This window comes from Rhinoraja longicauda, chromosome 24 (genome assembly GCF_053455715.1).
Source record: "Rhinoraja longicauda isolate Sanriku21f chromosome 24, sRhiLon1.1, whole genome shotgun sequence".
Classification (NCBI taxonomy): Eukaryota; Metazoa; Chordata; class Chondrichthyes; order Rajiformes; family Arhynchobatidae; genus Rhinoraja; species Rhinoraja longicauda.
Window position 1 is genome coordinate 14,084,689 of NC_135976.1, and position 24,773 is coordinate 14,109,461.

Sequence of the window (24,773 nt, forward strand, 5' to 3'; positions counted from 1 at the left end):
CATCAAGTCTACTTCGCCATTCAATCATGGCTGATCTATCTCTTCCTCCTAACCCCATTCTCCTGCCTTCTCCCCATAACCCCTGACACTCGTACTAATCACCCATTTCCTCTCAAAAAGTGCAGCAGAACATATCTACTTATTTCCTGAATTTGGCGAAGTGCATAACCTTATAGAAGAATTGAAGCTTTATAATCGAGACAGTTCAGAATTTTTTGTTTGTGCCCCAAATTGTAGATGTTTTTATCATGTTATATTTGTCCAATTATTTGTCATTATAAGCATCCTAGATATTATCAGTTGCATGTAATAACCGGTGGTGCTGCTTACCAAATGCAAACCTTCACGGTCTTGCTACCTTGGCATGTATGCCAAGTTGTTTAGTTTAGAGATACAGCATGGAAACAGGCCCCTTTGGCCCACCGAGTCTGTGCCGACCAGCAATCACCCATGCACTAGTTCTATCCTACACACTAGAGACTATTTACAGAAGCCAATTAACCTACAAACTTATGCATCTTTGCAATGTGGGATGAAACTGCAGTACCCGGTGAAAACCCATGCGGTCACAGGGAGAACTTAGAATCTCCATACAGATGGCAACCATTGTCAGGATTTAACCTGGATCTCGGCCACTGTAAGGCAGCAAGTCTACCGTGGTGCCACTGTGCTGCCCCAAAGTTCTTATTAGCATTCCCTTCATAAATCATCACAAGCAACAACTGATAGACAGATCCAAATAGCAAAACAGTAGGGAGGGCAGCAAGACATTTGCCAGAAGTAGACCTTTCCTGGTAAATGAACCGTCAGTGCACGTCTGATTGAAGCTTCAACTGTGCAGAACATGGCAGTCGCATATTGTAAGTTAGTTTACCCGTGACTGCTCCTGACACATCAGTCAGACTCTTTCAATAGCTGTTGCGATGTGACCATAGAAATGTCGACTTATTGGTACGGTATTGTCAGAGCAATATTATAGCCTAATGAGACATTGTTCAAGGAAAGCATCGCTAGAAAACCCACCCTTGATTTAGCTTGATAATGGAGTCTCCGTGGATGTATGTGTGAAACTGTCCGACAAAATACTTGAAATCTCCACTAAAGCTTTAAGGTGAAATGGGCAAACTTTAAAGGAGATATGCAGGGCAAGCTTTTTTAAACACAGAGGGTGGTGGGTACCTGTAACGTGTTCCCAAGGGAAATGGTGGAGGCATATCCAATATTTGCATTTAAGAGGATTTTATATAGGCACATGAAATGCAGGGAATGGAGGGATATGGATCATGTGTTGGCAGAGGAGATTAGTTTATGTTCAGCACAGACATTGTTCATTGTGTTCAGCACAGACATTGTGGCCTGTACTTTTCTAGAGCATTATTATTTAATAACGCTCTATATTAAAGTTAGATGTTGTGCATCTCATTTTCTTATTTGAATAACTTTCAGCTGATTGAGCAGGTTTATCCCCGTCTCATATTTGTCCCCGTCTCATATTTGCAGTTGGATGTGTAGGAAACATTGAAACATAGGAAAATAGGTGCAGGAGTAGGCCATTTGGCCCTTCGAGCTAGCACCGCCATTCAATATGACCATGGCTAATCATTTAAAATCAGTACCCCATTCCTGCTTTTTCCTCATAATCCCTTGATTCCTTTAGCTCTAAGTGCTAAATCTAACTAATTAAGGATCTATCTAAAGAAGGAACAGCAAATGCTGGTTTACACCGAAAACAGACACAAAATGCTGGAATAACAGCACGTGACAGGCAGCATCTCTGGAGAGAGGAATGGGTGACATTTTGGTTCAAGACCCTTTTACACCCGAATCGTCACCCATTCCTTTTCTCCAGTGGTGCTGCCTGTCCCACGGAGTTTCTCCAACATTTTATGTCTATCTTCTATTTGTAGTTGGATGTTGTCTTCAGGCAGCACTCAGAGCATTCAACATAACATTCGATATATGTTGTACAGACCTGAGTTAAACCAGTTCTGTTCTGACATGGAAACTCGAGCTACATGGGCTACAACATTCTTCTGTTTTTCATCCAAGAGCAATTAAAGTTCTTCAGCCAACACAAGGGCCAAGACTGGCCAATTTAATGTAGACTACAAACATTCTTGTCTGTGTTCTCAGCTTTTAATTGAGGAAAATTACTGCGTCCTCAAAGCAGCCAAATTCTTAGACCCATTCAGAATAGCGTTGCTGCAAGTAAAATTTACTTGTATAAATGTTGAATAGAAATGTGGTCTTCTGATCAGCAATAGTCAATGCATTTTCACTTGCTTAAATCTACTTTCCTAATACTGCAGGTTTTAACATTAAATTTTGAAGCTGTTTAACAAAGACGTTCCACCCCGGTCATTCCTTCTTCTTTCTACTCCCATCTGATCTGGCTAGAAAGCGGGCACTGCCAGACTCAGGACCAGCTTCTTCCCCTCAGTTCAGAAGTTATCAGGCTTCTGAACAGTCCTTCCATAAGCCGGGGGAATGTCCGATTCACATCCACCCCACTGCGGACATTGGAATTTGTCTACAGAACTGTTGCACTACAATGTTGAGAACCATATTCTGCACTCTGTATCTTCCCCTTTGTTCTATCTATTGTACTTGAGTTTGATTTGATTCAATTTGTGCAGAGTATTATCTGATTTGATTGGATAGGATGCAAAACTAAATCTTTTCAATGCACCTCGGTACACATGATAATAACAAACCTAAACAAAATGTGAGAATTTGGCTTTGTACAACTTAAATTTCTCTCACGTTTATTGGAAAATAATATCATCTAGGATAGACACAGAAGTGCTGGAGTAACTCAGCAGGTCAGGCAGCATCTCTGGAGAAAAAGGATGGGTGACATTTCAAGTCAGGACCCTTCTTCAGACTGAAAGTTGAGGGGAGGGAACTGGAGGGAAGAAAAGGGTTTGTCATTTTATAATAAAGATTGTCATCCAAGGTTATCTTACACTGATAAGTGTACATGCCTGTAAATACTGTTTCCCAGCATAAACCTGAGAGCTCGCAGTTAAGTTGAGCTCTTTAATATCAATCAAGATATATTTTAGATGCATATACCAATAGGAAGTTAAAGGGTGTGGATATAAAGAAAATTAAATACCTAAAAATTTGCAAAATAAAACAAAAGCAAAGTTTCATGTATTGAAAACCAAGTAGACCTGGTCCCATTTTTATTTAACACATTACTAGGCTAACACAGCAGTGCTAACAAAATATATCCCTATCCTACAATAATACGGAAGCCACTACCTTTTCAACATATACTGTGAATGTAAAAAATATCTAACAGTTTATAAAATTTAGATAAGTTCCTATGAGCAATATTGTCTGCATACTGTGGGGCAAAACCAAAAATATATAAAAACAGACCTAAAACCTAACATAATAATAAATGTTACTTCACACAGAATGGACATGTTACCTTTGACCATAATGGAAAATGTTCTTGCGTAAATAGTGACCCCAATATAAAAATAATAAGTAATGATTAAATGTGTCTTACCATAGACACTCTTAAAATTAAATTTAAAGATTGTTAGAATGTTAGACATACTTTATTGTAAACTATTGGAACACTTGGGTACATCACTTATATTTTGCCATAACATGTAATTTTAATACTTCCCGACATCATGTTTTAGTAAAAGATTTAATAATCTGAAATAAAGCTGAAAAACAACAAAATAGTTATTAATGTACAGTCTTGGATTGCTGTCACACCACGAACTTACCAGAGCTAACTAAACTTCCGATAATGGACTAGTTCAAGAGGCAGTTAAAAGTACTGACTGCTGTGAACAGATAAGTAAATGAATTAACTGTCTACTCCGAGCTGATGACGGATATTACTCTTGAGCCTTAAAGAATCGTTCCAATTCTGAAGGATCGTTGCATTAACATTGGGTACCAAGAGTCATCATCGTTGTTGTTTCCTTCGGATTATCACTGAAAATGGAACCCATTTCCATCTTCAACTTGCTATTGTGAACGTCATTTCCCGTGGATTCTGGGGCACATTCGTCACAGCAGCAGCAGCAGCAATCCATGAAGGCACGGCCCAGAGGCTTACAGAGGCAGAGAACCAACACCGGGGTTACAGACGACTTAAAGAACAGAAAGAACTGATTGATGATGTTGAGTAGATCAATGGTCTCCTTGGAGATTTCAGGAGATGCATAGGCCACCACGATGTTGGCGATGTTTTCTGGTATGATACAGCAGCCGTAGAGGATGGTTAGGCCGATCAGGGTAAAGTTCCTTTGTCTTTCGTAATGGCCCAGCTTCGATGTAGTTTTGAGGCCAGATTTATTTTCAGTGCTTTTCACCCTTCTTGTCACTAACTGACAGGTCACCGAGAAAATGATCGGCAAGCAAAAGTAGCATCCGAAATACCACCACATCCTTGAATTCTCGTAGGTTAGTGCGAGTCCATAGATATGCTCAGGGAGATTCAAAGATGTCTGAATCGTGCAATAGTCGGTGATGACTCCAGAGATAATGGAAGTCTTTTGGTCCAGTTGCCAGAGGAGGACCTCAGGGAGGGCTAATAACATGGATCCTATCCAGATGACTGCCATCTTAGCCACAATAGATAGACAACTTTCTATCAGCCTGAGCTGTGACTGTATAGTTGTTGCAGACCTAAACCTGTCAATGCTTAGTGCACACAGACTGAAGGTGGTGACCCCCAGAGAAGAGACCTGGAAGTTAAAATATGAATTTTAATTCATATAATACCCACATGATAAAATCCACACACAAAGCTTATCGCTCTTGGTTTTGCGGGCAAACGCAGCAATCATTCTACAACAGCAATGCCTCAAACATCCATACTAAGCACTAACATACGATAATTAAAACTCTTGGAAACAAAATGTGCAATAATGCTATAGTTTTTATTTAATTAATGCTAAATTAGATTGTGCCAATTGAATTAGTAAAATCACCATCTATATATCAATGCATTTGGCAGCATTATAGTTTTTATGAGATTATGCTAATTGAATGAGTAAAATGACCATTCATATATAACATTGCATTTAGCAATATTACTAAATCATAGTTAAATGAATTTGAAAAAAAAACCCAAATAATATAAAATGTAGTAATTATTTGTATGGTAGCATTTGAATGACATTGAGTTATAATTATAAATTTAATGTCTTATTCCTTTTTTGAATATTATTTTATCATGCAGATTACTCAAATGTTTTGCACATTGCGTGGCTTAGCAGTGCAAATAATTTTTTGAAAATTGCACTTTGCCATTTGAAATCAATTTAGCTTCCGAGGATTATAACACTGAAATGTCCAGTTAGTTATGAGAATAATATCAAAATCAATATTTGATTTTAATACACAATTCCAAAAGCAGTGTTCATACTTAGCCTTAGGATTCAAAACATTAAAGTTATGAACCATAACAATTATTTCCAAAGCAATCTTTTTAAATGGGCAGCAATCTCTCCACATTGCCTCACCAATCCATTAAAAAAATGTTTTTTACTCCCTCCCACATCTATTTGGCATTATGTTATGTACAATGAACTGCTGTTATGGTTTCTGAGAACACTTACATCTTTCTTATAGGCCATATTTGCATAATCAAAGCAGAATGCCAAAACTTTCAAACAAAATGAACTTCTGAAAGATACTACATCCTTTGATATTGCACTGCTTTGCTTCTCTAAACTTCCTGCAGCTGATCTTTCAGGGAAGTGCTTCTATTTAGCTTAATTTAAAACACAGGAGTGGCACCTCACCATTACCAGGACCTGCCAAGTCTCCACTGCTAGACAGTTGGCATTTATGCAAAGGCTGAGACCGAGAAATTCATTTGTGCTCGGCTGAAGAAGACTGCGTAGTGTAGTTGGAAAACATGTTAGTGCAGAGGAAAGCAATTTTGTACACATTTCAGGGTGACTTTCAGTACCATCTATTATGGGCTGAGTTTTCCATTATTTATTAACTTTGTTTCTCTGGCATTAATCTTGTCAAGATAATGCCTATGGTAGGGCAATGCCAAATATTTTCCGATGAGGTTTGTCAATTTTCAGCTTTTCCAAGAGTTGCAGTTCAGAAACAAATGTTATTAAAAAGGAATAATCGCAATAAACTGCATTCATTTGTTATTGGTTGCACATCACCTGCCCACTGTCAGCTTACTCTGTTGGTATATGCCACAGAGGGTGGTCAATGTTTGTCATTCTTTGCCCTGGATAGCTGTGGATCATTATCAGTAATTGATTGAAATATACAGCATTGAAACAGACCCTTCGACCCACTGAGTCTGCTCCAGCCATTGATCACACTAGTTCTATGTGATCCCACTTTCTCATCCACTCCCTCCATACTAAGGACGATTTACCGAGGCCAAGTAACCTACAAACCCGTGCATCTTCAGGATGTGGGAGGAAACTGGAGCATACAGAGGAAACCTACGCGGTCACAGTGGGAACGTGCAAACTCCCCGGCAGCAGTTCTCCCAGCTGCGTCACTGTGCTGCGGTCTTTTTTATGAAATTCTTCTCATCTCCTTCCACCACTAATTAAAGAAGAGGTAGATGCATTTTTAAAAGCTAGCAAATTGGGGGCTACTGAGAATTGGCATTAAGGATCAGCCATGATCATGTTCAATGTTGAGGAGGAAAATGACTGCAGATCCTGGTACAAATCGAAGGTATCATAAAAAGCTGGAGTAACTCAGCGGGTCAGGCAGCATCTCAGGAGAGAAGGAATGGGTGACATTTCGGGTCGAGACCCTTCTTCATTATTGACAATGTACAATTATAACAGAAGCCAATTAACCTACAAACCTGTATGTCTTTGGAGTGAGGGAGGAAACCAGAGCACCTGGAGAAAACCCACATGGTCACAGGGCGAATGTACAAACCCCATTCAGACAGCACCCATAGTTAGGATCGAACCTGGGTCTCTAGCGCTGAAAGGCCACATTGCACCACTGTGAATGTTTACTTTAGGTTTATGAAGTCTGGGTTGTACATTCTATGTGGACATAGTTCCTCTGAGGTTTAGCTAAATGCATAGCTCGTTGTGAATCCTGGGTAGATATGATGTTGTGTGTTATTGAACTCTCCATGCCCTCTAGTGATATGGTCCCCATAGGTGCCAGGGTGACAGTCACCTGTTGCTTATTCATGTAATGGATGGGAAAAGGTCCTGAAGAGACAAATGGCATACAGCAAGATAAAATGGTAAAGAGAGTTTATGGTATACAGTACTTGCCTTCGTCGGTTGAGGCAATGTATAAGTCACATTGTAGCTTTATAAAACATTTGAAGTATTGTAGACACAAAATGCTGGAGTAACTCAGCAGGACAGGCAACATCTCTGGAGAGAAGGAATGGGTGAAGTTTCAGGTCGAGACCCTTCTTCAGACTGAAAGTCACAGGAAAGGGGAACGAGACATAAAGACGATGATGTAGATACACATAGAACAATGAATGAAAGATATGCAAAAAAGTAACAATGATAATGGAAACAGGCCATTGTTAGCTGTAGCTGGGTGAGAACAAAATACTTGGGTGGGTGAAGGATGGAGAGAGAGCGAATGCAGGGGTTACTTGAAGTTAGAGAAATCAATAATAATACCCTTGGATTGTAAGCTGCCCAAGCGAAATATGAGACGCTGTTCCTCCAATTTGCGTTTAGCCTCACTCTGACAATGGAGGAGGCCTAGGACCGAAAGGTCAGTGTGGGAATGGGAAGGGGAATTAAAGTGTTTAGCAACCGGGAGATCAAGTAGAAACAGGCAGACTGAGCGAATGTGTTCAGCGAAAGTATTGTAGATTGCGAATTCAGTGAAGTATTGTAGAGAGACACAAAATGCTGGAGTATCTCAACAGGCCAGGCAGCATCTCTGGAGAAAAGGAGTAGGTGACATTTCGGGTCGGAACACTTCTTCAGACAGTGTTCAGTTCTGATCGCCCCATTACAGGAAGCGTATGAAGTCTTTGGAGAGGGTGCAGAAGAGGTTGACCAGAATCCCTCGTTCATAGGGTATTATCTATATGGAGTGTTTGGACAAACTTGGATTGTTTTGTCTAAGCTTCTGAAGTTGATGGGAGATCTGATGTAAGTATATAAACGTATGAGAGACATAGTAAGGGTAGAATGTCAGACCTTTTTCCCAGGGTGGAAAAGTCAATAACTAGAGGGCACAGCTTTAAGGTGAGAGGGGCAAATTTTTAAAGGAGACTAGACGACTCGTGGAACCGTTGGGTTCCCGTTGTGACAGCGGTTGATGAAAAAAAAACACACAATTTTAATATTATTGAGTGGTCAAACTATAACTTGAAGAAAATGTGAGCATTTACCTCAGGGGTCATCGTTCAATGAAGCACGCGTTTAATGACAACATTGAACTCCGAAGTATTAGATCAAAATGGCGATGTTTATTTCATGGGGTATGTGTCCAAAACACAGCCAAAATGATGCAGGAAAGCGCAACAATTTGAACAAAACTTGTTACGGCACACCACAGGTGAATGGTGAGTAAGGTGCCCCTAAAATTGTTGTTCTATCATGTATCGTTTTGGCTGTATTTAGGGAACATACACACATATATATATATATACACATATATATATATATACAAGATGAGATTTTTAGTAATATAATAGATAAAAGGGGCATGATTTTTGCACAGAGGGTGGTGAGTGCTTGGATTGTGCTGTTGGTGGGTGGTGGTTGAAGCAGATACAACAGTGCCATTTAAGAGATATTTGGATAGGCATGGATATGAGAATGGAGTCAAGGGCCTGTCTCAACTAAACTAGGAAAGACATTCTTGCCATAGAGGGAGTACAGAGAAGGTTCACCAGATTGATTCCTGGGATGGCAGGACTTTCATATGAAGAAAGACTGGATTGACTCGGCTTGTTTTGCTGGAATTTAGAAGATTGAGGGGGGATCTTATAGAAACTTACAAAATTCTTAAGGGGTTGGACAGGCTAGATGCAGGAAGATTGTTCCCGATGATGGGGAAGTCCAGAACAAGGGGTCACAGTTTAAGGATAAGGGGGAAGTCTTTTAGCACCGAGATGAGAAAGTTTTTTTTCACACAGAGTGGTGAATCTGTGGAACTCTCTGCCACAGAAGGTAGTTGAGGCCAGTTCATTGGCTATATTTAAGAGGGAGTTAGATGTGGCCCTTGTGGCTAAAGGGATCAGGGGGTATGGAGAGAAGGCAGGTACGGGATACCGAGTTGGATGATCAGCCATGATCATATTGAATGGCGGTGCAGGCTCGAAGGGCCGAATGGCCTACTCCTGCACCTATTTTCTATGTTTCTAACGCGAAAAATGTGTACAAAATTGCTTAACTCCCGGTTCACGAGTCTCAACCTTGCAAAACCCTTTTTTCTTTGCGGGATGAGGTTTTTGGGCCAAGAGTGTTTCTACTAATGATGTGTATTCCCATTCACTGCAGAACAATGCCCATGGTTCCCTTTGCCGATGGGGCCACAGGGTGGAAACCTATGGTCTCGCTGGGCTGGAATCAGTTGAAAGGCCTGATGGGCTGGAATCAGTTGAAAGACATGATGGTCTCCAGTGAATGTTGGATGAGCATTGGGACAAGTTTAACTCGTTAACCCCGCCAGCAGACGACTCCAGACTCTCTTGGAGTGAGTGAGTGACCTTACCTCCAAATAAGGCACGACCTTGCAGCCGATGTCTCCGAGAAGCCGCTTCTTGGTGATCTCGTTGAAGACCACCACGGGCAGGCAGAAGAATGTGACCAAGAAGTCCCAACAAGCCATGCCGGCCAGGATGTTGTTCCAGGCGCTCTTCATGTAGTAGTTGTGGCAAACGATGCACATGACGGCCAGGTTGCCGACGATGCCGACGGCGAAGAGGACCAAGGAGAGGAGGACCACGGCGTAGCCGCTGTAGGTGGTGTCGGGGACCGGGGTCTCCAGCTGCAGCCTGTTCGCCGTGGTCTCCACCACCCCGCCGCCACTCTGCCCGCCCGCGGCTCCTCTCGTCCCCTCTCCTCCCAGGGGAGAGGGAGGGTCCCTGGAAGTTACCTGGGGGTGGGTGGGCGACAGGTGGCCAGGCTCCGTCGAGTTGTGGTGCAGGGAGGCGGCAGGTGCCTCCTCTGGGGTAACTTGGTCGCCAGCCCCACGCCGTCCCCTGAACTCTGCGCTCAGGGGATAGACGGTCACGTCCCCCACCTTTAGCCCGGGTCTCACCTTGCTGGAGTTCCCCCAGTCCCAGCCCGGGCTTGGTGCACCTGTCGCACGCAACGTCTTGGCTACAGGTAGAAGAAGCTGGACGCCGGTCTCCTTGTTCCCCAGTTGTAGAGCGACCACCTCTCCCCTCGTCTCCACCCCCGGGCCGGGCTGCCCTCCGGAGACCGCAGACCCCAAGGCAAAGACCCGGGGCAGAAATAAAACAGCAAGAGAGAGAAACATCATCTCCTCCACTTTCTCAGCAGCGTCAGCAGATTAAAACAAGCGTCTCAACGCAACCCACCCCCCCTCTCTCTCTCTCTCTCTCTCTCTCTCTCTCTCTCTAAAGCCGCCCCCTTGATGCTCTTTGCATTCGTTTGCAAAACTTACCAGCGCCTGCCAGATAACGGTAAAAAAAAGAAAAATGCCTCCCAAACTTAACGTTGCTGCAAAGCAGTCGTCCCAAACTCCTTGTTGTTCTCGACCCTAACACTGGCGCACAGACAAGGGGGGAAGCCTCAATTGCCGCCTGCTGGTGGGAATCAAGACTTCTCAAAGTAGCTTTCAGGGAATCTCAAAGTAGCTTCATTGAACCGAACCGTCCTTCTTCCAACAACTACAGAGCAGTCCTGAGCTACTATCCACCTCATTGGAGACCCTTGGACCATCTTTGGTCGGACTTTACAGGACTTAATCTTGCACTAAACGTTATTCACGTTATTTCCCTTTATCATAGAAACATAGAAAATAGGTGCAGGAGTAGGCCATTCGGCCCTTCGAGCCTGCACCGCCATTCAATATGATCATGGTTGATCATCCAGCTCAGTAACCTGTACCTGCCTTCTCTCCATACCCCCTGATCCCTTTAGCCACAAGGGCCACATCTAACTCCCTCTTAAATACAGCCAATGAACTGGCCTCAACTACCTTCAGTGGCAGAGAATGCCACAGACTCACCACTCTCTGTGTGAAGAAATGTTTTCTCATCATGTATCTGTACACTGGTGTGGCTGGCTGGATTGTAATCGTGTATTGTCTTTTCGCTGACTGGTTCGCACGCAACAAAAGCTTTTCACTGTACCTCGGTGCACCTGAGAATAACCAAAACTCAAACTCAATCCGCTGGAGGATTTCAACCAGTCAAGCAGCATCTGGGAATATTTGGCGTATTGGGTCAGGACTTATTTCAATCCTAATGCAAAGTTTTGATCGGAAATTGGCGGCACGGCGATAGATTTACTGCCTTACAGCACCAGAGACACGGGTGCGATCCTGACTACGGGAGCTGGCTGTACGGAGTTTGTGCATTCTCCCCGTGACCTGCGTGGGTTTTCTTCGGGATCTTCGGTTTCCTCCCGCACTCCAATGACATACAGGTTTGTAGGTTAATTGGCTTGGTATAATTGTAAATTGTCCTTAGTGTGTGTAGGATAGTGCTAGTGTACGGGGATCGCTGGTCGGTGCAGACGCGGTGGGCTGAAGGGTCTGATTCTGCAGCGTCTCTCTAAACTAAACTAAATATTGACCATTCCGATCCATTCACACATGCTGCTGACCTGCTGAGTTTGTTCAGTAGGTTTTTCTTTGCTCCTGATTTGAGCATTTGAACTCCCTTGTAATTCACCCAAATATGAATTAATTTACTTCTAAATGTGCATATCATAAAACTTCAATTCCAGGATAATCTGGACTAATTACTGATTTTTTTAACAAATAAAATGGAACTCCATGTACATATGTGCAAAGTGGCCAGCTGGTAGACCTGCTGCCTCACAGCACCAGAGACCCGGGTTCAATCCTGTGACCGCATGCGTTTTCTCCAGGTGCTCCGGTTTCCTCCCACATCCCAAAGACGTGTGGGTCTGTAGGTTAATTGCTTCTAGTATGTAGGGAGTGGATGCGAAAGTGGGATAATAGGGAACTAATGTGAACGGATGATCAATGGTCGGCGTAGACTTGGTGGGCCGTAGGGCCTGTTTCCACGCTGTATTATTTAATTAATATGAACACGACTATATGATTCACATGGAAGCACTAAACATATAATTCTTAACAAAAATCATGTAAACTTCCCATCTAGATTTTAAATGTAACATAAAGTCTCTACAAGTGGTGAAGTTCCACTCTAACTTCAAGTAACCCTTGAATTCCCTCTCTCTCCATCCCTCCCCCTTCCCAGTTCCCCGACCAGTCTTACTGTCCCTGACAACATTTTATCTCTGTTTCGTTGTTACCTTCTCCCAGATAACAATGATCTATTCTACATTTTCCTTGATCTCTTTTCCCTTTGACCTGTTTTCACACCTTACAGTTTCTTATCTATGTATCTCCCTCTCCCCTGACATCAGACTGAAGAAGGGTCTCGACCCAAAACGTCACCCATTTCTTCTCTCCAGAGATGCTGCCTGTCCCGCTGAGTTACTCCAGTATTTTGTGTAAAAAGACCCTAATGGGAGTCATCTACAGGCCCCCAAACAGTAGCCTCGACAGAGGGTGCAAGTTGAATCAGGAGCTAAAATTGGCATGTCACAAATGTAATGCTACGGTGGTCATGGGAGATTTCAACATGCAGGTAGACTGGGAAAATCAGGTTAGTAATGGACCCCAGGAAAGAGAGTTTGTGGAGTGCCTCCGAGATGGATTCTTAGAACAGCTTGTACTGGAGCCTACCAGGGAGAAGGCAATTCTGGATTTAGTGTTATGTAATGAACCTGACCTGATAAGGGGACTCAAGGTAAATGAGCCATTAGGAGGCAGTGACCACAATATGATAAGTTTTACTCTACAAATGGAGAGGGAGAAGGGAAAATCGGAGGTGTCAGTATTACAGTATAGCAAAGGGGATTACAGAGGCATGAGGCAGGAGATGGCCAAAAATGACTGGAAGGAGGCCCTAGCAGGGAAGACTGTGGAACAGCAATGGCAGGTATTCCTGGGAATAATGCAGAAGTTGCAGGATCAATTTATCCCAAAGAGGAGGAAAGATTCTAAGGGGAGTAAGAGGCACCCGTGGCTGACAAGGGAAGTCAAGGACAACATAAAAATAAAAGGGAAGAAGTATAACATAGCAAAGAAGAGTGGGAAGCCAGAGGATTGGGACTCTTTTAAAGAGCAACAGAAGATAACTAAAAAGGCAATACGGGGAGAAAAGATGAGGTACGAGGGTAAACTAGCCAATAATATAAAGGAGGATAGTAAAAGCTTTTTTAGGTATGTGAAGAGAAAAAAAATAGTCAAGGCAAATGTGGGTCCCTTGAAGACAGAAGCAGGGGAATTTATTATGGGGAACAAGGAAATGGCAGAAGAGTTGAACCGGTACTTTGGATCTGTCTTCACTGAGGAGGATACAAACAATCTCCCAGATGTTCTAGTGGTCAGAGATCCTAGGGTGACAGAGGAACTGGAGGAAATCCACATTAGGCAGGAAAAAGTTTTGGGTAGACTGATGGGACTCAAGGCTGATAAATCCCCAGGGCCTGATGGTCTGCATCCCAGGGTGCTTAAGGAGGTGGCTCTAGAAATTGTGGACGCATTAGTAATTATTTTCCAATGTTCTATAGATTCCGGGTCAGTTCCTGTGGATTGGAGGGTAGCTAATGTTATCCCACTTTTCAAGAAAGGAGGGAGAGAGAAAACGGGAAATTATAGACCAGTTAGTCTGACATCAGTGGTGGGGAAGATGCTGGAGTCAATTATAAAAGACGAAATTGCGGAGCATTTGGATCGCAGTAACAGGATCGTTCCGAGTCAGCATGGATTTACGAAGGGGAGATCGTGCTTGACAAATCTACTGGAATTTTTTGAGGATGTAACTAGGAAAATTGACTGGGGAGAGCCGGTGGATGTGGTGTACCTTGACTTTCAGAAAGCCTTCGACAAGGTCCCACATAGGAGATTGGTGGGCAAAATTAGAGCACATGGTATTGGAGGTAGGGTACTGACATGGATAGAAAGTTGGTTGACAGACAGAAAGCAAAGAGTGGGGATAAATGGGTCCCTTTCAGAATGGCAGGCAGTGACTAGTGGGGTACTGCAAGGCTCGGTGTTGGGACCGCAGCTATTTACAATATACATCAATGACTTGGATGATGGGATTAAGAGTACCATTAGCAAATTTGCCGATGATACAAAGCTAGGTGGCAGTGTGAACTGTGAGGAAGATGCTATGAGGTTGCAGGGTGACTTGGACAGGTTGTGTGAGTGGGCGGATGCATGGCAGATGCAGTTTAATGTGGATAAGTGTGAGGTTATCTACTTTGGTGGTAAGAATAGGAAGGCAGATTATTATTTGAATGGTGTCAAGTTAGGAAAAGGGGACGTACAACGTGATCTGGGTGTCTTAGTGCATCAGTCACTGAAAGGAAGCATGCAGGTACAGCAGGCAGTGAAGAAAGCCAATGGAATGTTGGCCTTCATAACAAGAGGAGTTGAGTATAGGAGCAAAGAGGTCCTTCTGCAGTTGTACAGGGCCCTAGTGAGACCGCACCTGGAGTACTGTGTGCAGTTTTGGTCTCCAAATTTGAGGTAGGATATTCTTGCTATTGAGGGCGTGCAGCGTAGGTTTACTAGGTTAATTCCCGGAATGGCGGGACTGTCATATGTTGAAAGACTGGAGCGACTAGGTTTGTATACACTGGAATTTAGAAGGATGAGAGGGGATCTTATCGAAACGTATAAGATTATTAAGGGGTTGGACATGTTAGAGGCAGGAAACATGTTCCCAATGTTGGGGGAGTCCAGAACCAGGGGCCACAGTTTAAGAATAAGGGGTAGGCCATTTAGAACAGAGATGAGGAAAAACTTTTTTAGTCAGAGAGTTGTGAATCTGTGGAATTCTCTGCCTTAGAGGGCAGTGGAGGCCAATTCTCTGAATACATTCAAGAGAGAGCTAGATAGAGCTCTTAAGGATAGCGGAGTCAGGGGGTATGGGGAGAAAGCAGGAACGGGGTACTGATTGAGAATGATGAGCCATGATCACATTGAATGGCGGTGCTGGCTCGAAGGGACGAATGGCCTACTCCTGCACCTATTGTCTATTGTCTATTGTCTATCTTCGAAGTTCCACCCCATCTTTGCTGACTGTCTAAATGTTCAACGGTGTTGTGGAATGGTGTCTCCTCACTGCTGTGCCTAAAGCTCCACTGTTACATAGATCATGCTGTTGACTTTCTGGATGCTGGAGAACCTCTGCATCAGGCCTAGGGACTTCAGACAGCCTTCCAGTTTCATCTTTAGTTTAGTTTAGAGATACAGCTCAGAAACAGGCTCTTCGGCCCACTGTCTGCGCCGACCAGTGATCCCCACACACTAGCACTTGGTTAGTAAGGGTGTCAGGGGTTATGGGGAGAAGGCAAGAGTATGGGGTTGAGAGAGAAAGATAGTTCAGCTATGATTGAATGGCGGAGTAGGTTTGATGGGCCAAAGCTCAAGATGCTTCATAAGGATTACTTCAGGATTATTACTGGTACTGGTATATTTAAAGTGAAGTTAACAAAGTCACCGTTTAACCAGAAACACTTAACAGCTATTCAAAACTCACTCTGGAGCATCTGACATTTATCAAGAAGAGTTTCAAGAATTGTTTTAGTTTAGTTTAGAGATACAGCATGGAAACAGGCTCTTCAGCCCACCGAGCCCATGTCGACCAGCATTCCGACATTAACATTCTCCTGGACACAATGGGCAATTTTTCTTTTACGGAATACAGAATACAGAATACAGAATACAGAGCTTTATTTGTCATTCGGTACCGAGGTACCGAACAAAATTACGTTACCAGCAGTCACACAAAAAAAAAAGAAACACAAGATACATAGCCCCAACACAAACATCCATCACAGTGACTCCAAACACCCCCTCACTGTGATGGAGGCAACAAAACTTCCGCTCTCTTCCCCATGCCCAAGTCCCCGCGGCCGAGCCGCACCGGGCACTGAAACATCCCGCGGCCGAGCCGGGCGATGGAAGGCCCCGCGGCCGTACCGTGCGCAGCTAAGTCCCGCGGCCGAGCCGCGCCGGGCGATGGAAGGCCCCGCGGCCGAGCCGCACCAGCGATGTAAAGGCAATTAACCTACAAACCTGCACGTCTTTGGAATGTGGGAGGAAACCAGAGCACTCAGAGAAAACCCACGTGGTCACAGGGAGAATGTACTAACTTTATACAGAGAGCACCCATAGTCAGGATCGAACTTGGGTCTCTGGCGCTGTAACCATCAGTTAAAAGTACTCAGGTTCTCAATTCCCCCATTAGCTTTAGGTTTGTGTGCTTAATTTGAGCTCATAATGCTCATTAAACCAGGAATGCTGTTAGGTTTGAATACAAATATTTTTATGTCATAATACGTTTGTCATTCCAGCAGATGGCACTGATAGATTATGTAGCATTGCAGAGGTGTAGTAATGACAGAGGTGCCGTTTGATAACAGGAGATTACTGTTCCTGAAATTCACCCTCAATTTATACGTAGTAAATTGTTATTTTCATACAATTATAATATCTTAATAATAGAGGCATTGTTGAAATATAATGGCATTCTTTCTGATGTATTAGATAAATTAAAAAATACACAAAATGCTGGAATAACTCAGGGGGTCAGGCAGTATCACTGGAGAACGTGGATAGGTGACGTCTCGGGACTTTTCTGATGAGCCTGAAGAAGGGTCCAAACGTGAAACGCAACCTATCCATGCTCTCCAGAGATGCTGCCTGACCCACTGAGTTACTCCAGCACTTTGTGTCTATTTTTGTGAACCAGCATCCGCAGTTCCTTGTTTCTATATTAGATTTCTAATCTATATTAATTAATGTATTAATTTACAACATGATATGCAACCTGTGGACAAAAGGAACTGCAGATGCTGGTTTACAAAAAAAGACAAAAAGAGGTGCAATAACTCAGTGGGTCAGGCAGCAACTCTGGAGAACATGGATAGGTGACGCTTCAGGTCGAGTCCTTTCTTTAGTCTGAAGAAGGATCCTGACCCAACTCGTGTCTATCCATGTTCTCCAGAGATGCTGCATGAAGTGCACAGTAATATCATGCAGTGAATCCATTTGAAATTGGGGAAGTCATAATTGTATTGCAAACTGGTGCACAATGATTCAACTTTAAATAGATAAACAAAATGATCCAGTGGTGGTGAAGTTCCTATTCTAGTATTATCCCTGTCAGATAGACACAAGGTGCCGGAGTAATTCAGCGGGTCTGGCAACATCGCTGGGGAAAAAGGATGGGTGATGTTCTGGGTCGGGACCCTTCTTCAGACTCTCTGTCAGAGTTTGCCTTGGGTGACCATTTTGAATTAATAAAGCAGAAATCCTATTGGTTTCGAATAAAAAATACATGGGAATTTTAGCAGTGTGGCGCGTCGGTAGAGGCCCGAAATAAAGGCAAGGAGCCAGGTATTTTGGGGGGGGGGTTATGGTTTATTACACGGTTATCAGACGGGTCGAGTCTGCCGGAATGGCTTTGCGCCCAAAACCTTGTCCTTATATATGTAGTACCGGACTGCCCCCCTGGACTGGTCCATTTCCGTGCCGAGGGGTCGGTAGTGGTATAGCCCGACCCTTGGGAGCCACCACAGCAGTTTTATTTTTACATCAATAGTCACAGGTACTGAGATTAGGACTGATGCAGGGTCTCTTCCTGAAATGCCAACTGTCCCTTTGCCTCCAAAGATCCTGTTCGATTTCCTGAGTGCCTCCAGTGATTTATTTTTTTCTATTCTAGATTCCAGCATCTGCAGCCTTTTGTATCTCGAGAAAATGTAAGGCTCATTTTGTTGAAATTTGACCTCATGAAATGTCTATTTCCCTTGACAGAAAGGTTAGCGAAAGGTTCTGGCAAACCCTATTATCAGGTTTCCGTTTAGTTCATGTTTTCCCCAGAAATTCCATGGAGTTCGTTGGGAGATAGACACAAGGAACTGCAGATGCTGGAATCTTGAGCAAAAAAAACAACAAAGTGCTGGAGGAACTCAGCGGGTCAGGCATCATCTGTGGAGGGAGCTGGACAGGATACCTTTCAAGACAGGATCTTCGTCAGACTGATGGAAAAATCAGCTTTCTCCACTTTACTCAGTCTGCAAAAAGGTCCTGATCCGAAATGCTCCACTGATAGGCGGATGGATCTCTTATAGGTTATTGCGCTGTATAGGTCAGGTATTCCTGTTTCTAAAACTGTAGGGAGCTGATATTTATGTTATCTTCAAAAGGGCGGCACAGTGACACAGCGGTAGAGTTGCTGCCTTACAACGCCAGAGACCCTGGTTTCATCCTGACAATTGGTGCTTGGAGGTGGGCCATGTAAGTTTTCTTATAAGGGTTATTTATGATGTGCTGCCATCACTGCAGAACCTCAAACAATGGGTAGGTGAGGACCCGGCATGTCCCTTGTGTTCAGAGGTGGCAGCGTTGGGACATATTTTGTCAGGATGTAGGATTAGTCTTTCTCAGGGTCGATATACTTGGCGGCATTACCAAGTCTTGAACTGCATAGCTGCAGCAATTGAGAGGAGGAGAGTACAGGTGAATTCAGTAGGCATCAGGACTGGGAGTGTAGCGATTCATTTGTCCATGAGGGAGTGGAAGGTCGAGGGGGGATGTTTGCAGACAGGTATGAGTCAGGCCAGTAACGGGGAGCCAATGATTGGGAGATGCGCCTAGATTTAGGAGGAACGCTTGTTGTTCCACAGGCAATAATTACTACTAGTTTGAGGCCTGATGTAGTGTTATAGTCAATTAGTCAGAGGATAGTGTATTTTATAGAGCTGACGGTGCCTTGGGAGAAATTAGTGGTTGAGGCTTATGACAGGAAAAAGTTTCGATAAAAAGAGTTGGCAGCAGACGTTGAGCAGAGAGGATGGAGAGCAAGAGTACGTCCGGTAGAGGTGGGTTGTAGAGGTTTCAAAGCGAGATCAACCACGTCGCTATTTGGAGAACTAGGAATTTGTGGACAGAGTTTGCATCAGGCTGTAATGTCGATGTTGGATACAGCAGAGCAAGGCAGGAGTGGATTTGGTGGAGAAGAAATAATGTCAGTTGGGTGCAGAAAGGAAATGTATAACATGTGGTATGTGTATTTCTTTGCATGTGTATTCTGTGTAAGTGTATCCCAGTTTTATGCAAGGTTGATATTTGTGGCGTTACGAGTTTAATGATGGGTTGGGATAAGTGGAAGTCAGGATGCGAGCGTTTAGCATTTGTTTGAGTGAATTAATCGGCTGTAGTTTCCTTTATTTAGTAGATACTTGTGGATGAGGTAGTGAGAGAAGGTATTGAGGGGGGTGGTTCTGGGACTCCAGAACTAACTGTTGAGCCTTCCCAAGATGTCGAAACGCAAGTGAAGGGAGGTGCCCACATGATAACCCCAACGATATACTTGCATCTACATGATGCATCTCAGTCTGAAGAAGGGTCTCGACCCAAAACGTCACCCATTCCTTCTCTCCTGAGATGCTGCCTGACCTGCTGAGTTACTCCAGCATTTTGTGAATAAATACCTTCGATTTGTACCAGCATCTGCAGTTATTTTCTTACACTACTTGCATCTACATGATCAGTTTTTTAAAATGTGCTTGTTAACATGTAGGTAGCTGATTATTGCATATGGAGTTAGTTATCGTCCTTAGAATAAGTTTGTATAATCAGTTTAGATAGTACTTTGGCTTTGGGCTTGGTTTTCTTGATTGATCACTTATTCTGGTGTTATAGCACGTACTTTATGTTTTTTAATTGTAATTTGCTGTCTGTATGGACCTTGTATGTTCTCCTTGTATGTTCTCCTTGTATGTGACCTGTCTGTATGGACCTTGTATGTTCTCCCTGTGACAGTGTTGTTTTTAGCCACATGCTCCGGTTTCCTCCCACACTCCAAAAACGTACAGGTTTGTAGGTTAATTGGCTTCAGTAAAATTTGTAAATTGTCCCTAGTGTGTAGGATAGTGCTAGTGTATGGGGTTATCGCTGGTCAGTGTGGACATGGTGGGCCGAAGGGCCGGTTTCTGAGTTGTATCTCTAAAGTCTAAAGTTTCAAGTCAGAAGGTGCTGCCCAACCCACTGAGCTCCTCCAGCACTGCTTTTATGTGGACGTAGAGTCTGATTAGAATATAATTGCTCTTTCTGTAGGGGACCAGTGTTACTGTGGTGGGAAGAGCTGTTCTTCTTCCCCTGCCTGTCTGAACTCCACTAGACACCTTGAAAAGAAAATACAATTTGTTCTCTTGACTCCAATAGACTATGTAGCATTGCAGCACTAAGGGTGATGTAACTCTGCAGTGTCTCTCAAGTTTAGTTTAGTTTAGAGATACAGCGCGGAAACAGGCCCATCCACCCACCGGGTCCGTGCCGCCCAGCGATCCCCGTACATTAACACTATCCTACACCCACTAGGGACAATTTCTACATTTACCCAAGCCAATTTACCTACATACCTGTACGTCTTTGGAGTGTGGGAGGAAACCGAAGATCTCGGAGAAAACCCATGCGATCACAGGGAGAACGTACAAACTCCGTACGGACAGCACCCGTTGTCAGGATCGAACCTGGGTCTACGGTGCTACAAGCTCTGTGAGGCAGCAACTCTACCGCTGCGCCACCGTTCCGCATACTAGCTGTGCCTTCTAGTGACGCATAAGGGACCGTAGATGCTGGAATCTTAAACAAAGCACAACGGGTATGGCAGCAGGTAAGGCAGGGAATGGATGGACGACATCTGAAGAAGTGTCCCCGTTCATTCCCTCCACAGAGGCTGAGGGAGGGACTTGATAGAAGTATATAAGATTGTGAGTGGAACAGAAAGGGGAGACAGTCAGAACCCTTTTTCCCCAGGATGGAAATGTCCAACACTAGAGGGCATAACTATAATGTGAGAGGGGGAAGGTTTAATGGAGATGTGTGGAGCAAGTTTTTATAAAGAGAGTAGCACCGGAGACCCGGGTTTGATCCTGAGTACGGGTGCTGCCTACACAGAATTCCTATTGGAAGAGCCTCAATTGAAGAGCTGGTTGAAGCCACATTGAGGGGGGGGGGGGGGGGGGGTGGAGGGAGGGGGGGGTGGAGGGAGGGGGGGGGTGGAGTGGGAGGCATTCTGGAGGCACATGTGGAACAAACTAGAATGGGTAAAAGTGATAGATTCCCTCTCCAAAGGACATGGGCTAACCAAATTGGCTTTTACAACATTCTAGTCGTTTCATTATTGCCGCTAGCTTGTTATTCCAGATCTATTTAATTTTTAATATGGTGCAGTGCCTTCAGTCTTCTGGGAGTTGGTGGGAAGATGAACGCTGGTCTTCTGAATGATGGACACCAGAATCAGTTTCTATTTTTAACCTCTCTCAGGAATGAGAGGTGAGCACAGATATAGGATTAATCTCAGCATAAACTTGAAGAAGAGAGCTTGTCCTTCGATTAAGCACATTTGAGTCTCCAGATTTAGCAGCAAGTTCAACACTTTCAGATAATGGTTCTGTTTTTTCCCCATTTACACCTGTTTTAAACCAATTCATTATTTATTTGGCATTTCTTTTGTCTTGCACCATTACCTCTTGACGTTTAATCTTTCCTGCCTTCCACCCTATCACAGAGATGCCACAGAAAACTGCTTTATTGAAATAAAACATAGGTTTCATTTACGTTCTACTGCCTTATACAAATTGTGTTGAAATCAACCAGTGATTTAGAAGAACAAGTTTTAGCACACAAAAGGTTTAGTTCAAACCAAAATCGTGCTTTTCATTCTAATGAGTTCTATCTTTGCTCAGAACATTCCTGTGTTTGAAAGACAAAATACTGGAAATCTGAAAGAAAACCAGAAAATACTCTAAATAGTCAGCAGCTTAGAAAGCATTCACAGAGGGGGGGGGGAAACGTAATGTTTCAGGTCAATAAGATGTCATCCTGATAAATGGGTATAAAAGTATGAGAAGCCCAGACAGGGCAGACAGTCAAAATTCTCAGGGTGGAAATGTCAAAAGTAGCGGGCATTTATTCACAAAATGCTGGAGTAACTCAGCAGGTCAGGCAGCATCTCAGGAGAGAAGGAATGGGCGACGTTTCGGGTCGAGACCCTTCTTCAGACTGATGTCAGGGGGACGGGACAAAGGAAGGATATAGGTGGAGACAGGAAGATAGAGGGAGAACTGGGAAGGGGGAGGGGAAGAGAGGGACAGAGGAACTATCTAAAGTTGGAGAAGTCAATGTTCTTACCACTGGGCTGCAAGCTGCCCAGGCGAAATATGAGGTGCAGTTCCTCCAATTCCAGTAGAGGGCATAACTTTAAGGTGGGAGGGGCAAAGTTTCAGAGATGTGCAGGGCAATTTTATCTTTTACACAGAGAGAGTGGTGGGTGCCTGGAATGTGCTGCCAGGAGTGGTGGTGGAAGCTGATACTATATTGGTGTTTAAGAGGCTTTTGGATAGGTACATGGATATGCTGGAAAATGGGAGCATATGCATTACATGCAAGCAGAGCAGATTAGTTTAACCGGGCATTACGTCCAGCAAGGGCAACCTGAGCTGCAGGGCCTGTTCCTGTGCTGTAGTGTGATGTATTCTACTCAAACACAAAATACACTGGAAATACACGGTTCTAAGCAAAAGGTGCAGGTGGAATGATAATGGTGTGATCCTGCCTACAGGGGAAGCTCAGAAGCCCCGAAGACTGGAGAGGTGAGGAGGTGGGAGTTGCTGGCAGCAACGGATGCGAGGAGGGGGCTAGTAGGAGAGGGATGGGGGGCATTGCCTCCAGTGCCTTCAAGGTCACCTGCAGGAGCCGCCCCCAGGACACAAAGACGGTCGGGCGCGGAGAGGTACATTGGATCGTGGGCCTGCAGCAGCCTGGAGCTTACCTGGGCTGACCTGGATCATTGGTGCTCCAGTCCTTCCAGGTATGTGGACTAGACTTTGGACTTTGGACATTTTCATTGTAAACAGCTCCAAAATATGCCGACTGTGCATCTGTGGGTTGTGCAAAAGAATTTCACTGTACAGTACATCCGTGGCAATGAAGAACCATCGAACCCTTGAACCATTGACCATTGAAGGCTCTCATTTTGAGAGAGAACAGCAGGCCTGTGCTCTAGAGCTCCTTCCAGTCATTGACTTTGATCGTGCTTTATTGGATGTTTAAATTTCTTGCCGTGTTAGTGTAGTTGAATTTAGAGATGCAGCATGGAAACAGACCCTTTGGCCCACCGAGTTTGCACCAACCAGTGAACCCCGCACATTAACACTATCCTACACACACTAGGGACAATTTTTACATTTACCCAAGCCAATTTACCTACATACCTGTACGTCTTTGGAGTGTGGGAGGAAACCGAAGATCCCAGAGAAAACCCACACAGGTCACGGGGAGAATGTAAAACTCCGTACAGACAGCGCCCGTAGTCGGGATTGAACCCGGGTCCCCGACGCTGCAAGCACTATAAGGCAGCAACTCTGCTGCTGCGCCACCGTGGCCGCCTGTTGTATGTACCTACGTCTTTGACAACTCATTCCTGGTTTGGTCCTTAGATATAACCTTCTGACACTATGCTGGAAACCTGATTTAGATCTTCCCAGTGCTCTTTAAATATCAAAAATAAAGTAGAAGAACGTACAGACTGCAGCTGATTCAAATTAAGCAACTGCTATTCAACCGTAAGAGAGAGAGAGAGAACAGCACAAAGCTGCTATAAGTAATACGGGACTTTTTAAATGTTCAAATTTAGGTTAGGCTTATTATTTTTGTCACGTGTATTGTGAAAAGCTTTGTTTTACATGATATGCAATCAGATCATATAACACTATACATAAATACAATCAAGCCAAACTCAAGTAGAATAGGCACCGCAATGGGGAAGATACAGAGTGCCGAATATAGTTCTCAGCATTGTAGCGCTTACAGTATGTTCCATAGACAAGTCCAATGTCCGGGTAGAGGTGAATTGGACAGTTCCCTAGCTTATGGAAGGACCGTTCAGAAGCCTGATAACAGAGAGGAGGAAGCTATTTCCTGGGTCTGGTGGTTCGTGTCTTCAAGCTTCTGTACCTTCTGCCCAACGGGAGCAGGGAGAAGAAGGAATGACCGGGATGGGACAAGTTTTTGATTAAGTTGGCTTAACGTTCAGTTCACTCACAATATCAAATATTAGAATGTGCACTAAGGTATGAGATTAGTACTGCCTAAATCTCATCATAGATTTTTGTATGTTCTTTACAAGAGCAAATAGGCAGTTGGTTAATTGTGCATTATAATCCTATTGCTTGTTTCCTAGAAGTATCCAATTTAGCCCACATAGTCTTTCAAACGGTATTGTGATTCATTAACGCACACCTCCAGATTCAGGGACAGTTTCTTCCCAGCTCCTATCAGGCAACTGAACCACCCTATCACCAACTAGTGAGTGGTCCTGAACTACTATCTACCTCATTGGAGACCCTTGGACTATCTTTAATCAGCCTTTACTGGACTTTATCTTGCACAAAATGTTATTCCCTTTATCCTGTATCTATACACTGTGGACGGCCTGATTGTAATAATGTATAGTCTTTCGGCAGACTGGATAGCACGCAACAAAAAAGCTT

The 24,773-nt window shown here is 43.9% G+C and overlaps 1 protein-coding gene across 1 annotated transcript; it reads right to left on the minus strand.

Annotated features, from left to right (window-relative positions):
• Window positions 1-3,150: 3,150 nt before the first annotated feature.
• On the minus strand, window positions 3,151-10,728 carry LOC144605432 (G-protein coupled receptor 37-like 1). Its single transcript, XM_078420687.1, has 2 exons — window positions 9,682-10,728; window positions 3,151-4,718 (listed from the first exon to the last, which is right to left on the minus strand). The coding sequence occupies exons 1-2, from the start codon at window positions 10,453-10,455 to the stop codon at window positions 3,912-3,914; spliced, it is 1,581 nt and encodes a 526-aa protein (XP_078276813.1). The 5' UTR covers window positions 10,456-10,728; the 3' UTR covers window positions 3,151-3,911.
• Window positions 10,729-24,773: the final 14,045 nt, after the last annotated feature.

Coding starts and splice junctions, on each gene's coding strand:
- LOC144605432 (XM_078420687.1), bottom strand. CDS start 10,455: ATGATGTTTCTCTCTCTTGCTGTTTTATTTCTGCCCCGGGTCTTTGCC. Junction 4,719..9,681: donor AGGTCGTGCCTTATTTGGAG/GTAAGGTCACTC, acceptor TTTAACTTCCAG/GTCTCTTCTCTGGGGGTCAC.